Raw genomic sequence first — 16,863 nt, 5'->3', positions numbered from 1 at the left:
ATCCAGGCTCATGGAGAGACTGCCGAGACAAGTTGACTAAGAACCTAATGTGAAAAACTACCAGATCACACTACTCTCTGGAATCATTATTCTCAAGATATAAATTATATACCACAATGGGCATGCAAGAGTGTGCTAAGTTATTTCAAATGATAAATGTTGGCTTTTAAACAATAATTTATACATATTTGGAAAATATGTTATAATGTACAAAACCTTCATAGTAATTCCTAAAAATATTGAATAAAAAGTACATTTTACCATTAAGTTTAGGATTTAACTTCAATTAAATTCAACTCAAATTCAATTATTACTATGTAGTACTATAGTAGTATGCTTGGTGCTCGAAATATAATGATGAACAATAAGTTTGAATAAAAAAGGGATAGGATCCTTGTAAGACTAAATGAGAGAATGTATATAAAATATTTTTCCCATGTCTGGGAGTATAATTTGTATTAACAAGCTATACTCTCTTTATCGTCACAGTATACTTGAAACACAGCAAAAATGTTTGGCATTTATGAGTGCAGGAAAGGGATGTTTACTTAACATGGTCAGAGCACTCTGTTATAAGCAAATTTCCTTTTTATTCCTTTGTGTTAAGGGGAACTAAAGGTAGGGAATTATGTTCTATCATATAATGTTTGCTAACCAGATAAGTTAGAAAAACACGATCATGAATATTAAAGAATAGGCCTGGAAACTCCTCAGTAAGAATGCCAGATGTCTAGTTTCTATTTTGTTTTAATCAATTTCAAATGTTTTTACATTTCACTAGATAATATTGTGTGTTAATGTCTCTAATTTGTGATGCTAAATCTTTGGCTATAGCCTATTTTTAATATAGATGCACTAGGCAGGACCATCTGTTTATTTTGAACTTTAAAAAATATTTTCAGTGTGTGGATTGCTGAAAGTAATTCAATTTGCACATGAAACTTATTGCCTGGCATTATTCTAGTTCATCGATTATGTGCCAATTGAACCATGTTTATATTACTCAGTTTATTATAGAAAAAAAAAAGTAAAAAAATAGATGTAGTTTATCAAATGTGCTCAAATATTTTAGCTTTTTCTCTGAGTATAAATTGTAACTGTAAACAATTAGTAAATGCACAAATTACTATTTAGTATTAGACTTCTGATTAAATGTGATTATACATAAAGAAAGGTTATATAAAATATTATATATAAAATAAATACAATGCTGTAAAACTAATGGTTTATCATATTGGAAGGTGAAGTATATCTGATAACTGTCAATATTTTTATGTAATAGAACATTCGGTATATCATCTTTAGTAATATAAATGGAGAATAATTTTCAGAAGTTAATGTCTTGTTGGTTATTGATAGGAATTTATTTAACTTGAATTGCTAGTGATGTTGTAAAGCAGTGTCTCCAACCCTCGGCCATGGACTGGTACAGGTCCATGGGGCTTGTTAAGAACTGGGCCCACAGCAGGAGGTGAGCAGCAGGCAATAGAAGCTTCATTTGTATTTGCAGCCACTCCCCAGCACCAGTATCCCGGCCTCAGCTCTATCTCAGATCATTAGGCATTAGATTCTCATAGAATCACTGGGCCCTGATTCTAAGAAGGTTGGGGACAGCTGTTGTAAAGAATTCCTAGGTTGGGTTCTATAATTGACAGCTAAGGCTGTCACCAAATTGTATTGGAAAACAATGAAACAAAAGAAAGCCAAAAACAAAATAATGAAGTTTTACCTGAAGAGCATGCCCCAACTGGTGTATTTGATTGTCGAATAATAGCCTCTGTTTAGGATTCTGATTCAGCTTCCAACACAAACTCTTTCAAACTCCCTTTATTGAGTTATTCTGGTTGTAACACAGACATAATTCTGGGGTAGGATATTTTTCATGTGAATAGTTAGGAGGCAAAATAAAGGTTGGAGACGAAAGGATAGTTGGTGAGGACACGTGCCTTTCAGAACTGCAACTCTTAATGAGCCCTGCTAAGACTCCACTGTGCTTATTTACGAATCTGTTATCAATATTACCAAAATAGTCTTTCGTTTCCAATTATAATACATAAAATTGTGAAATATGTCTGAAAAACATGTAGTAATTATTCACATATAGAAATATATAATAAATCCCATTAAATTAACTACAAAATTATAACAAACTTATTTTAATAATGAAAGCTTTAAAAATAATAGTGCTTCTAGATGAAGCCATGTTTTTTTAAAAGTACCGATTAATGAGACATATGGCAAGAAAAATTACTATAATGGTGAATGCTGATTCGGGACCTTACTTTTATTAAGTAGTTTATAGTGAGGGCTATGACTATTTTTCTATTTATAGTGGCAGCTCTGGTTAATTACCTTGTAATGTATTGTGACATTAATGCACTAGTAAACTATTGGAATTTACACTCCTATTCAGTAATAAAATCTGTAAATTGAAGAAAGTCACCACAAGCATAAATTATGTGACCAAATGCCATGTATGATCACATTAAATTTAAGGAACAGAATCTCTCAAATTTACTCACCAGTAAGTGCAGCTGAATTAATATATTTTGATTACTTTGAAATGTAGATTACAACATTTTATTCAAGGCTATTTGGTAACTTGATACTACATTTTCTATTTGGTTACTAAGAGCAAGTTAGTCACAATTAAAATATATAATACCAGAGAAAAATATATTTTGACAAATGCATCAATTCCACAAAATATTTTATCCTAAAAAAAGGAGCAAAACTGAAAGAAATTAAGAGATTTGAAAGGTGGTAGGATGGTGATATGTGAATTAAAACCAAAATGATTCATAGGTGATATAGAATTTGAGGGGGCAAAAATAAAACAAAGGAATGAAATTGTGATATCTATATTTATATCTGTGTCTGTATGTATATATATTTGAACAATGATTGCTGAGCATAGGGTTTTAAAACACAATTTCAAAGTTAATAATAATGAATTCACTGTCTCAAATACTCAGAGCGCAATCACTATTAAAAAAAAATACTAAGTAATCTAGAATATTTCAGATGAAAACAAAATAAAATGGTAAAATATCTGAAACAATATCATGTGTTATTATATGTTATTTCATATTTTCTATTTAAAGGTTCCCTGCGCTACTATTGATAAATATATTAATGTATTTTTAAATGATGTTGTTTTGTATTGCTAGCTTGATGAATATCAGAAAATTAAGTATGGTTTTCCTATGAAAAATATAGTTAAGTTGGTAAAATACACAAGGAATGAATCTATAAAGCAATATTTCTTAAAACATTAACATGCATGTAGATAAGAAAAGATATAGAGCTATAGGTCATTGTGGGAATGAAAGTATCTAGACATATCTGTCATTTCAGAATAGGTATACAATTATAGCAGAAAAATATAAGAGGAAAAGCTAAAAATGTTAGTTTTCAGGTCGTTCAGAGGATATTGCTATATAATCTCACAGAAAAAATATAATTACTGTAGATAAAATTCCAAATTATTGAAAGAAACTAATTTGTCTTATCATATTAATTCAAATAAAAATCTATAATATACATGATAGATTCTGTGTGTGTATGTAAGTAGATATAGATACAGTACAGTTCATTTGTGTAATTCACTGTCTCAAATACTCAGAGTACAATCACTATTAAAAAAGATAGCACCAAGTAATCTAGAATATTTCAGATGAGCACAAAATAAAATGGTAAAATATCTGAAAAAATATGATGTGTTTCATATAAATATCAACAACAGTTTACACTTTAATTAAAAATAGTAAATGAAGATGAGGGGTGACGATTGAAAGTTGAAAGGAAATATTTTGTGGTTCCAAAGTAATGAGATTATTATGCCCACCTTATCTCACTTTCGAGATTTGTTTTTAAATAAAATATTAGATTTAAGAATAAAAGGACAAGATGTTTTCCAATGTTATTTTGATTTATACAAACCTCTCTATACAGTTTAATGTTCTTTTTCTGAAAACTGCACATGGACTGTGGCATATGAGCTAATGACTATGGCTGCAATTGCATTAATCACAGAGCAGTTTAGGAAGATCTCCAGGACAATGTTTGTAGAGGTATGATATGAAAACTAGAAGCTATCAAGACAATCATTCTTAGGCAGAGAGCACAATTTGAGGCAGATGTCAAGCAGACGTGACTGCTGCATTTTAGTAATTCATTTTTACTCAGGTCAATATCATCAGTACATTTTACTAAGATGAAGTCATTTTAAAGCAAAGATTTTAATATTGCCTACCTCCCTATCAACTCTTCAGGGTCTAGTTTATGTCAAGGGTTTTCCAGGAACTTGACACTATTTCACTTAACTATCCTAATAAAATTGTCATGATAGCATTATTATTCTTGTTTTATAGATGATAGAGGGAAGCTGCCTAAGGTCAAACAGGTCTGCCAGGCTTCAGAGTCCAATTTCTTCCTATATGCCATAGCAACGAACTCAAAAATAAGTAGTAACACATTCTGTCTAGGGCCTACCAGATACCAGACTCTATTCTGTATTGTCTCCAACACTGTGATGTTCTTATTTTTGACCTTTGGTGTTAATAGTTGAGGAAACTAAAAATAAGAAAGGTCTATAACTCCCAAATTTATTAGCTCTACATTCTTTCATTTTATCAGTCGATTTTTGTTTTATTTTATTTTACTCTTTATCTACCCAACTATGGTAATTTGAAATGGCTTGAACTCCTCTTTCCTGTATTCACGATCTTTTAGACTGTCATTCCATCATTAAGAGATGAAGTCTATTTCTTCCCTCTGAAGTCTGGGATTGGCTGACTTGCTTTGGCCAATGGGACATAGTAAACACAACACAAACAGAATCTTGAAAAATACCTGAACTTTATGACTTGCCTACATATTGCTGGAAATCCTGTCACAATAGAAATGAGGCAGTGATAGCCTGCTTGATAACGAGAGTCATGTGGCTGTCATCCCAGGTGACACTGAGGTAACTACCATACATTTGAGCACCCTCCCCTCCAAAAGCAGCCATCCTGCTAACTACTAAACATCTAGTCTCAGCCAAACAACATTCTACTAAGAATTAACATACCTAAAACAATCTATCAATTTAAAATTCATCTATTCCTCTTGGTGAGGGATGATGTCATAAGCATCCAAGCTGTTAAGTAATATAAGAATCTTAGAGGCATTTCCACTCATTTCCTTGTTCTGCTCAGCTAAATGCCATGTCTCTTCAAACTATTTCTCAGACTTTGTCATTGCTGCTGACATATCACTAACTAATTTTCCAGTCATCTTTTCCTGTACTACTGAAACAGCCTCTCTCTGCCAATCTCTCATCATCCACTCTGACTTCAGATATATTTTTTTCTCATATCTAGAAATGATGTTATAACAACCCACTGACTGAAGAAAAAAAAATTAAAAATTAAAAATATTTCAACACAATGCGATATATATATGCCTTACTGCTAAATCATACACCTGAAACTTATTGAGTGTCAATAATCAATGCCACCATAATAATAATAAAAAAATCTGTATTAAAAAAGTAATAAATTTAAAAAATAATCCATGATTTTTTTCCAGGATAAAATACAAACTCTTTGGCATGGAATACAGAATCCTTCAAAATCTGCCTTATTACATCTTTCTAGTCTCTTCCACTAGAACTGCTACTGTTTTACTGAGCACCCAGAGTATTTCTTTAAAAATATCACAACTTTCACATATTCACATTTTGGTTCATTCTGCTTCCTCTTCGTGGGATTCCTTTATTTTCCCTGATCCCTTTTCTCCTTGAAAAATGAGAATGCACCTTTCAAAATCTAGATTGTCACCTTCAATTTAAGTCACTTAGAAATTATTTTATGAGTGCCTACTATGTGCCAACCATAGACAGGTTGCTGGAAGAGAAATAGTAATTATGACACTTTTTGTCCTCAAGGATCTTAGGAAAGAGAAAGGAAAACATGCACAATAAAAAATAAAATACACTGTCATGTATAAAAATTGAGGCAAGCACGGAACATTTGGAGAATAGAGGCATTCATTTAGCTCCTTCCTAGTACGTAGTCAGGGAACGCTTAACAGATAAAGAAGAGACTTGAAACACTGGTAGAAGCTTAATGGGTAGAAAAGAAAAGCGAAAAAAAAAAAAAAAAAAAAGACCTGGCAGAATAACTAGCATGTATAGAAAACATGCTCATAAAAGTCAAACCTAATTACTTTTATTATATCAAGTAATTAATACTTTTGAAAGTATAAGAAAATATACTGTATTACTTCAAACTGAAAAATTAATCTTAGGATATTTGGAATTTATAAAAATTAAAGACATCTATATTACATCAGCTTTTAACATTATAAAACATTTTGAAAAGCATCAATAAGTATTTCTTAAAACCAGAAAGATAAATTATGTATTTAGATTATGAAATTATGAATGTTACTTTTATTTTATATGACTCACTTTAAAAAACATCTTTAAACAGGTGGCATCAATTTAAAATACATAATTATAATTTACACATTTTAAAATTAAATGATAGTAATACTAAAATGACTTTAAAATAATAAAATATAAATTATCAATTTGTAAGGAAATATATCTATCAATATGACTTGGGTTGACATCTTAATTTATAAAAAGCACAGAATAATAGAGAAAATAAGTTCTAATAAAAACAAAATGGTTATTGCTAATCTCTAAATCTGGGTTGGTTTTCAACAAAGCTTACACTAGTTGAACCACTATGTATTCCTATTTCTTATTTTGGTTTACAAACTTTTCAGGACAATATTTCACATTTTAGTTTATAAATAAGACTTATTCATTCTATCATTAGATTTCTAACACACTATTTCTCCCTGCTTTTTAAACAGGCACTGCATTGTAAAATACATATTTACAACCATCTTTAATTTAATTAATTACCTTCACGAAATAATAGAGTTCTTTTTTCTTTAAATTAAGGAAAAAAAAAAAAAACAAAAAACTCACCTCTAACAGGGGGTCTTTCCAGCTCCGAGTCAAGGTGAATTGGTGGAGAGATGTATGATATCTGTCCATGATGTGCCTGCCCTGTGGACCCAAAATTAAGTGTTAAAATGACACTGTGGTTATGTCTTTTTACTTTTTGCTTTGTTTTGTTTCATGATGTCACATTATCTCTATTCGCACTAAATTAATAGCCATTATAGAGTGTGGACAGATCTATTCAAGGACAGAAAACATTTTGTGTCATCCAAAAACCAACCAATTAAATCGGTTCTTCTTATACTATCCAGATTTCTTGTTGTTGCTAAATTACAAATTTATTGTGGAATGACACTTTTAAAATCACAAAATGATTTACAAGAAAAACGAAAAGGAAAAACTAAAAGCACAGACATACAAAATATAAGTTCCGGTTTTAATTGTTAAATTATAAATACTTTATCAATTTGCTGTTTCTAAACGTTCTCAATTTCTGAACTTATTCATTGCAGATCAGTAATAAACACATTGCAGACAGGCATCAATGTCAGATAACACTTTGAGCAGGACTTATTTAGATAACTTTATAACCCTGATTAACTCTTATTTTTATGATTTACTTACATTATTTTAATAGCATACTAGTCCTACCTGCTTATTGTAGTTGCTAAAAACAAAAACAAAAACAAAAACAAACAAACAAAAAAACCAATAACTAACCACAATATAAAAAGCAGGTAGATGCATTCATTTTCTATTCCTTAAAAAGCATTCTGCTAGCTGATACATATTTGTGATATATTTTCTGGGTTATGAGTTAAAGGTGAATTGAAGGCTGAAATATTGACTGAAAAAAATCGTTAGCTGAAAGACAAAAGAATTTTCTAATAGTCAAAGCAGCTATAGTCGGCATACCAATGAGCCAGGAAGCAATAGGATTTTAAGGTAAGAAAACATAATTACAGAGTCAGTTCAATTTCTAAAGCTACTTTATGTAAAGAAGGTATGGGTACAAGTGGAGGACCCACCACTTTCTACAACGGGAATATGCAGTTATATTTTACACATTTACTGTAGCAATTTACAGGGTTGTTAATCTCTTTTCCTAAACAAGGAAAGTTAATGATACATAGATTATGATAACAGTTAGAGTAACCTTCCTGTTTCAAGTAATATTTGACTAGTAATAAACTCTGCTGATTCCTCTTATGAGGCACATTTCAAATAATTAATATGGCTCCCTGTTGATAGTAGCTGCTGTTGCTCCCAGCATTTTTCTAGCTAACAGCAGACGCAGTGGAGCAGCTGTAATATACAGAGCCCCTCATAATGGTAACTAAGAATATTGTGCATTCACTGGCCACGTTTCAGTGGAACACTAAATGCACTATTATAAAAGAAATAAGACAGTAGTTGCCCACTGTAAGCAGTCCATGTGTAATATAGCTTATTAAAAACTTCAGATGATCTTAATTATAAAAACATCTGATGTTTACCTACGTTGCATATTTGGTTGCAAAAACATTTTTGTTTTTAAGGTCCTGTGTCATTACAAATGAATTGGTTTGAAACTTTATCGATCATACAAGTGAAAATAAGAATCTTTTACTTTATTTTGGTTCAAAATAACCTCAGCATATAAAATAATATTGATTTTGTGTCTAATCAAAGATCATGGCTTTCCCCACAAATAATATAAATGTCATGCACGCATACATACATCATTTTCTTTAATGCAACCAACATCACTATGAGGATTTAAAGGTAGGTACCATGTAAATACATATATATTTTTAAATCAAAGAAACAAATAGAGATTAAGCAACTTGCTCAAGCACATGCAGCTAGTACATAGCAAAGCCAGTAGCATTTTGACTCTAAATCTAAAGCGTTATCATCTATAGCATAATATTTTTTTCTCAAAGAAGGTCTCAGTATACTAAACCTGGAAAAAATATGTATAGATTTTAGTGATTAAATTCTGACAAGTACTGCTTTTGGAACTATTGGCTCTACATTCAGATTGAAATAGAGTCCTTTTAAATGCTACAATTTCCTCTGGTCTTGGGATAAGCATGTAACTTCAAGAGTGCTCAACATGGATACTTTAGGCAATACAAGATCACAATGTGTATGTCTCTAAGGGGAATGGGGAGATCAAAGAGCCAGAAGAATGGGACAGAGATTATTGATAGTAAGTCTTGAACTTGGTTTACCATAATACTCATTCTTTTTCCAAGGAGAAATCTAGCAAACTATAGGATGAGGTCTGGCAGGGAAAGCCACCAGGGTAGCATTTGACTCAAACTCTAAGCCTTAGGGAAGGTCAGAATGCAGTAACGGATTTCAATTTGGTGATTGAGATTTTATGTCCACAGAATGAAAATTAGAAATTGTGGAGGTTGTTGTTGATTGACTATATTAATCAGATTCTTAAAAAAGATTTCCACTTTACTTTAGATCAGTAGTACTGACACATTTATCTCCAAAAAACACATAAAAGGTAATAAAACCTATTCTAATCTGTGGTTAACTAAGGCAATGATTCTCAGGGAAGTAACCAGTCTTCATCAAGAAGAGCATATCGGAATATGGCCAGAGGGCTATGTATAGTGTGAAAAAAAACAAAACAAAACAAAAAGTGACTCTCCAAGTTCCATTCCTCTCATTAAGAATTATTGCAAAATAATCATAATAAACTAAACTCCAGTTAAAACAATAAATAGCTATCATAAATATTTCTTATACTTTATGGTGAATAATATTCCACAAAAAATGTGATCTGTTCAAAAAAAGCTGAGGTAGATAAAAAGCATGGCAATACACACAGTGTTTTTAAAGTTTTGACTAGAATAATCCTCGGGAACATATCTAGTCTCATTCATCATATTTTTCACCATGATCTACTGTCTTACAGCAGCTTTATATATCTAAATATGTGATGTACTGCTTCTATTTTTGTCCTTATTTTTCTGAATTAAAAAAAAAATATGCTTATTTTTCTTCCTGAATTTTATTTCTTATTTTTTAAAACAAATAATAATACTGAGATTTTACTTAGAATTATATTAATTCTATAAATTAATTTGGAAAATAAACATTTAAAATATTTGTTTTCACATATTTTTAAATGAATTTCCATTTGTTTGAATTGCTTTCTAATAAACAAGTATAAATTATTTTTTCAAGTTTCTATATTTTGGTTATAAAAATTCCATTGTTTAATTTTCTATTTTCTCCATTTCAAATAAAATTTTTAAATTTTCTTGATAACTTTCATCAAAATTTTTTGATGGTTATCGTTGGGATTATTAGTTATTAACTTTGACCTCCTTAGCTACTTAGAGCTAGAAACACTGAAAATAAAATTTTAGTTATTTTCTGTGATCTTTATTGCTTGTATGAAATGTGCTCCCATGTTAAGTCTCATCTATATACTCTTGTATTTAATTTGTTTGTGCTACAGAATTTAAATTTTAAAGATTAATTTTATAGATGCAATTTAGTACATAGAATTTAATGGTGCTGCTATTAACCCGTTATTTTACTTGAAGTTCTTCCAAAGTACTTTCAATGAATAAATAATGCTTAATAATAGATTTATAAAAAAATCACAAAGAATTAAAAAGGAGAAAATAAAAGCTTGGTTTTTCTAAAGGGTCCAAAAGAACAATGACAATAGGAAAATGGGTGGGTAGCTTATGGATTAGTTTTTATTCAGTTTTTAGTCTACATAAATTATACATTTTTATGGAGATGTCATATACATGTGTGTATATATGTGATATATCTACAATAATATGTACTTTTCACATCCCCAAACTGACTCATTTCAAGTGTACAGTAGTTTCTAGTATATTTACAAATTTGTGTAACCACCACAATTTGAGCCCATTTTCACCACACACACACGTGCACGCACATGCGCACACATGCACACGCACACACACACTCCAAAGCCCATCAGTAGTAACTCGCCATTTCCTCCCAACCCAGTCGAGTTCTAGGCAACCATTCATCACTTTCCATCTCTCTCTATATATGGCTATTCTGGACATTTTACATAAATGGAATTATATAAATATATAGCCATTTGTGATCAGCTTCCTTCACTCAACATAATATTTCAAAGCTCATTTATGTGGTAGCATGAATCAATACTTCATTCCCTTTTGTTGCCAAATAATATTTTGCTGTACAGACAACTATATTTTATGTATCTATTCATCAGTTAATATTTGGTATCGTTTTCACTTTTGGCTGTCATGGATAATATTTTTCTGAACCTTAATGTACGAGTTTTTGCATGGACATGTTTGTATTTTTCTTGAATATACATATAATACATGTATATATACACACTTAGGAGTGGAATTGCTGAGTCATATAATAACTCTATGTGTGGGCTATCAAGTATCAGGTATGCCAAAGGGTGCTGGTCAGTACGGCCTAGCACTATAGCAAAAACCCAAAGGGCATTATGGAGTTTGGAAAAGCCATTATTTTTCTATCTTCAATCTCTTTATCAGCTTCCATTTAATTTCTATTTCATTGAGGAATCATGTGCAATTTCTACTAAAGTTCCAATATAGAAAAGACTTGACCAGCAGTAGGTACAGGCAGGACTTTTTTTCTCTCTTTCTACTGTCAATATTTTAGTTGCACATCAGAGCACAGAAATACATTTCTAAACATAGAATTTAGAGGGATAAAGATATTTTAAAATGTACAGTCCCAAACCTACATTTTAGAACGAGGAAATGGACATCTTGAGAAATTGGCGATTTTCAAAAGTCAAATCAGGTGGTAGTTTTCAACAGCAATGTTAGAGGACAGTAAGAAAGGGGATGCTTTACAGCTAGGCTGCAGAAGCCTTCCTTAGTAAGCCATAATTTTCAAGATGTGTGAGGCATAATTTTTCAGGTATGTTGAGTCATTAAAAAGGTTTATTGCTATTTATTTAGGAAAATGTGTACATTTTTCCATTAGGCTTTGTCTACAAACTAAAGGCAGTTAAGCAAAATAGGTTAAGATCATGCCCGGGAACAGAACTGCCTGTGTTGGTATCTGCATTCTGCCACTTTTTCACCATATAACTATTAGCTATATAAGTTATTAGCAGTGACCTATCAACATGTTTAACTTCTATGTGCCTCAATTTCCTCATTTGTATAACAGGGATTATAATAGCACTGACCTCATAGAGATGTTTTGAAGACTAAATGTATTTATACATATGTAGTAATTAGAACAGTGCTTGGGACATAGTAAAGTACTAAGAATTTTTAGCTATTATTATTATTATTATTAATTCTTTCATTCATTAATTCATCAATCAATATTACTTGAGTGCCTAATATATAACAAGTGCCTTCCTAGTTGATTGGCATATATCACACAACAAAATGAATGATGATCCACACCTTTATGTAGGGGACACAGTGAGTAAGCAAATAACACAATAAATACATCAATAGTATTGCATGTGCAAGATGCCAAGGGCAATGAAAACAAATTACAACTGGCTAAAGGGGATCTGGATTAGGAGGGGAGGTTGCAGTTTTAAATATGGTGATCAAAAAAAGCCTAACTCTATTTCCATGAACAGCATTTGAAGAGTTCAAGAAAAGAGATAATGTCTGACTTTCAAAGAAAACTAAAAAGATAAAACTATACATAAGGGCCCAAATCTAATTTTAATAACTAAGGATAATATAATAAAGCGTGTTGGTATCAATCAGATGCTTTTTCCTAACACATTTATTTAAAATTTTACACATATTTATTGACACATTAAAAACGTGACCAATGAACAAATAAATAACATACAAAGATATGAACACAGCTTTCTTCATAAAAACAAATTTTACTACCATAAAGTCCCCACTGATTTCTCCAGTTACACCATCTTTCAACTCAATTTTTCCTTATTTTGTATACAGTGTGTAAACAAGTTTAATAGTTTGTATCCCTCCAGGCAGATTTTATGCCTTTTTTTTGTTTGTTTGTTTGCTTTAGAATTTCAACTTCTAATCTTGAGTATTTCTTCTAGAGAAATGACATTCTCCCATCCTTAAAAACAATAAAATAAATCTCACAATTTTGCTCATAGGTTTTTAAATAATATTATCTCTTTCTCTTTACAATCTTTAGGATGATAGCAAGTTACATCTCTGCATCTCTCTCTGCTCTACTATACTTCCATGTGGAAGGTGGAAACCTATACTAAACTACATCTAAGAATGTCATATGGAATCTTCCTAAGTATTTCTAATACTTTGGAAATAGCTTAGCTTCCTCTACCTTCTCAAAACAAACAAACAAACAAACTATTTCTGTGTAAAAATAATCTCAGCTACTGATAAAAAATACAAGAGATCAATGTGTTGTTTGAATTGATGGAAAACTGGGTATGCCTAGCATTATAATAACTTGCTTTTCTGTCTTTAAATACCAATCTGACTATAGCCATCTCAAATTTATAGTCAGCTTTCAAATGAAAATATAAATACCAGTCAAAAGTAATCATCGAAGAAAAGAATTGTAAAGTTGTCAATTTGATAATTATCTTTTCACTCTGGATTACTTTTTCCCTTGAATGTTATCACTCATACTTATTTTCAGTGAATTTAGTAAAATATGAGGTAGCAGAGAAATAGCTAGTTGCTTGATTTGTTAAGAATATAAAGTCATCAATAGAGAAGCAAAGGTCACTGTCGGGCTTTTCTTGGTAGATATTACTTGACACACAGAAAGCAGACAGGGTAATATAAAGCAAACTTTCTTGTGTGTGTGTGTGTGTGTGTGTGTGTGTGTGTATATGTGTGCGCGCGCGCGCGCGCATTTCTTCAGTACCTGCTCCCACTCTGTGGCCAGTATTAACAAAACCATATGAACAAAATAATATAATCCCTCCATTGAGAGATTCCAGTCTAGATGCAGGATTAAGTCATTATAGTGAAGTATAATATATACCTTGATGGAAACAATAGAGAAGAGCACAACAAGAGCATCTACCTGAAGTAAGTGATGTGAGGGAAGAACAGGACCTGAGGAAGCTGAGACTGAGGAAATGTAAGTAGTAGTCTAATGAAAGACTGTGGCAAGCCTGGGGCAGCTGAAGGGATATTATAAGTGGACACCTATAGAACAGATAAGTAAGATGGACAGGAGACAAGGAACCATAGGTTGAGGGTGGGCACAAAGGATAATTAAAAAATAATTAAAACATTAAAAAATGTACAAAAAAGGAAAGAATAAAGAATATGTATGAAGGGGAACAGAATATGTCAACCCAAACAAAATATGCTACTTTGGCCTATTATTTTGAATTAAAATTACTTGAGAAATAGCAGGTACAAGAAGGACATTCTCCCTCTTCTTTGTCCTGAAATCAAGAAATAAATCTCCCATGAAGTCATCCTCCCTGTACCAGGAGGGTAGAAGCCATTCTTATTACCAAAGATAGGGAATTCAAGGCCAAGAAAGCTGAATAAACAAAGCTTGTTACTTCTTCACTAATTTACTACTCCAAGCCCAAAACCCTTTGTCTTGTTGATTCTTCACAAATTTATGGTTTCTTTGTCTCAAAGGCATAAAAGCTTCCTTCTACAGTCATTTCTTTGAGTCCAATATTTTTATGGGGTCTTTGTATATAGGAAATCAAATTTGTTTTTCAGTTATTAATGTCAACTTAATTATTAGACCAGCCAAAAAACATAGAAGGGAAGAAGAGTAAGTTTTCCACCCTTACACGTGCCTGTCATCTGGCTTCATCAATGATTAATTAAGGGCCTATATTATTTCATCTCCCTCTATTCATGCTTCCTTCACTATCCCAGAATACGGTGAAGCAAATCCCAGACATTATATAATTTCATCTGTAAATTATTAGATGTAAATATTTAAATTATAAAATATGAGTTCTTTAAAAAAATAACCAAAATACCACTATGATACCTAAACATTAAGAAGATACAATATGAAAAATGAATTTAATGTAAAATTCAATAAAGCAATTGTCAGGAAAAAATCAAGTATGAAAGAAATGAAACCTTTCAGCTTGCAAAATATCGCATTGGTCCTGGTGTTCAAATTGTGCTGGACTGAGGAATGCTTTATATTTATGATGAATTTCAGGTGCTCACAAATATGGAGAGAAATGTACTTTATAAAGCCAAAAAAATGCTTTTCCTTTTTTACAAACATGAAAAATAGACAAACAGTGAGTTTTGGAAGCATCACTTCAAAATTATTCTATAAAGTTTCAAAAACCTATTGTAGCAAGCATTATAATAAACTAGGAAAAAAATAGAAAAATAAAAAAAAAATCAGAGTACTTATCTTCCCTGGATTTCTATTTTTTTCAAAAACAATCCTTCAAAATAAACAGAAATGAACATATTAGAAAACTGAAGATCACATTAATAAAAATCGTTATTTTCTAGAAGCCAAATATTATGAAGTACCATGCGAGGTAAATATTGCTTCCCATTTAAAAAATAAAGTAACTAAAGCTCCATAAGGTTCAGCATATTTTTAAAGGTTACACAATAGTGTGTGTGGGAATCAGGTTTCAAGTCCAGAGACCATGTTCTTACTATATAGCTTACTGCCCCCACATCTTATAAATATAACCACTAGGGTGGGAAGAGAAGGCAAAAATACTATAATTTCTGAAACATTAGAAACTTTTAGTTCTCCATTTCCAAGCTACCTAAAATTAAGTGTTTATATTACTAAAATATGAAATCACAGAATAATCAGGATTTTAAAATTACTTTTCTCAGACAATGAGTAAAATGTTATGTTTTCATTAACAAGAGGTTAAACATTTTAGTAGCCTCTCTCTTGGCATTGGCATTTTTTTTTTTTTTATTTCAATGCAGGTAGGTCTTAAAATGTATTAGGTTAAAATTAGAATTATATCTGCAGATCTCTTTGAATCATTCTGATTTCCAAAAGCTGGAAAAAGACCTTTGAAGTGAACCCTGCTGCCCCCACACTCATATCTTCCCTATTCTTTATCAATATTGTATGGAGGCCAAGTTTAGCACACAGTAGAGTAAGAAGAAAATACTTACTGTTGAAACAGTTAATATTTAGGCATAGGCAAACTTAATCATGTGACATTAGCATGAACACAGGGATTGATAATTCTAGTTGATCAATTAGCACAAGACATATAAGAGGATGTTCCTAAGCCTCCTTCTCTGCCAGAACAAGTCTGATTTATAAATTAAATCACAAATATTTCGCTTACAACTGATGGTAGGTAGATCAATGGTTCCCCAAAGATGTCCACTTCCTAATCCCCAGAATCTGTGAATGTTATCTCACATGGCAGAAGGGACATTGTAGGTGTGATTAAGGCTAAGATAAAGAAATTGTCCTATCTAATCATAGATCTTAAAAACTGAAAGGGAAGCAGAAGAGCCCTTCACAGTGATTCAATGTGAGAAAGATAGAGGAATGAGGAAGAAGAACAAAGGAATGAGGGCTGCTTGTAAAAGCTGGAAAGAGATGGATCTTTGCCAAAGTCTACATAAAGAACCAATTTTATCCTGTTGAGACCCATGTTGAACTTCTAGAGAAATGTAAAATAATAAATTTGAATTATTTAAACCTCTAAGTTTGCAATAATTTGTTCCAGAAGTGATAGAAAACTAATACACAACTTAATAACTGGTATTTGAGTCTAAAAAATCCTGTTCTTATTAAATTTGCTAATTATTTGAATAGCTAATACGTGTACATGGTACATATTCAACAGGGAAATTGTAGCATCTTACCAACATAATAACCTCCCACAGGCAATCTGTCTTTCCAGTATCTTGCATATCTTTCTGGAGTTATTCTGTGCCCTATAAACACACACTCTCTCTCTCTCTCTCTCTCTC

General features: G+C 31.5%; 1 protein-coding gene across 1 annotated transcript in view; it reads right to left on the bottom strand.

Moving 5' to 3' along the window:
- The window catches only part of ADGRL3 (adhesion G protein-coupled receptor L3), a 566,410-nt gene that overhangs the window by 206,967 nt on the left and 342,580 nt on the right, over window positions 1–16,863 (bottom strand). Inside the window, exon 8 of the mRNA XM_025040294.1 lies at window positions 6,989–7,069. Within this exon, the coding sequence (XP_024896062.1) occupies window positions 6,989–7,069 (81 nt within the window). The remainder of the gene's footprint in view (window positions 1–6,988; window positions 7,070–16,863) is intronic.

Source organism: Pteropus alecto, unplaced genomic scaffold (genome assembly GCF_000325575.1).
Source record: "Pteropus alecto unplaced genomic scaffold, ASM32557v1 scaffold57, whole genome shotgun sequence".
Taxonomy (NCBI): domain Eukaryota; kingdom Metazoa; phylum Chordata; class Mammalia; order Chiroptera; family Pteropodidae; genus Pteropus; species Pteropus alecto.
Note: the sequence above shows the minus strand (reverse complement) of the source record. Positions and strands in the feature narration are given on the sequence as shown.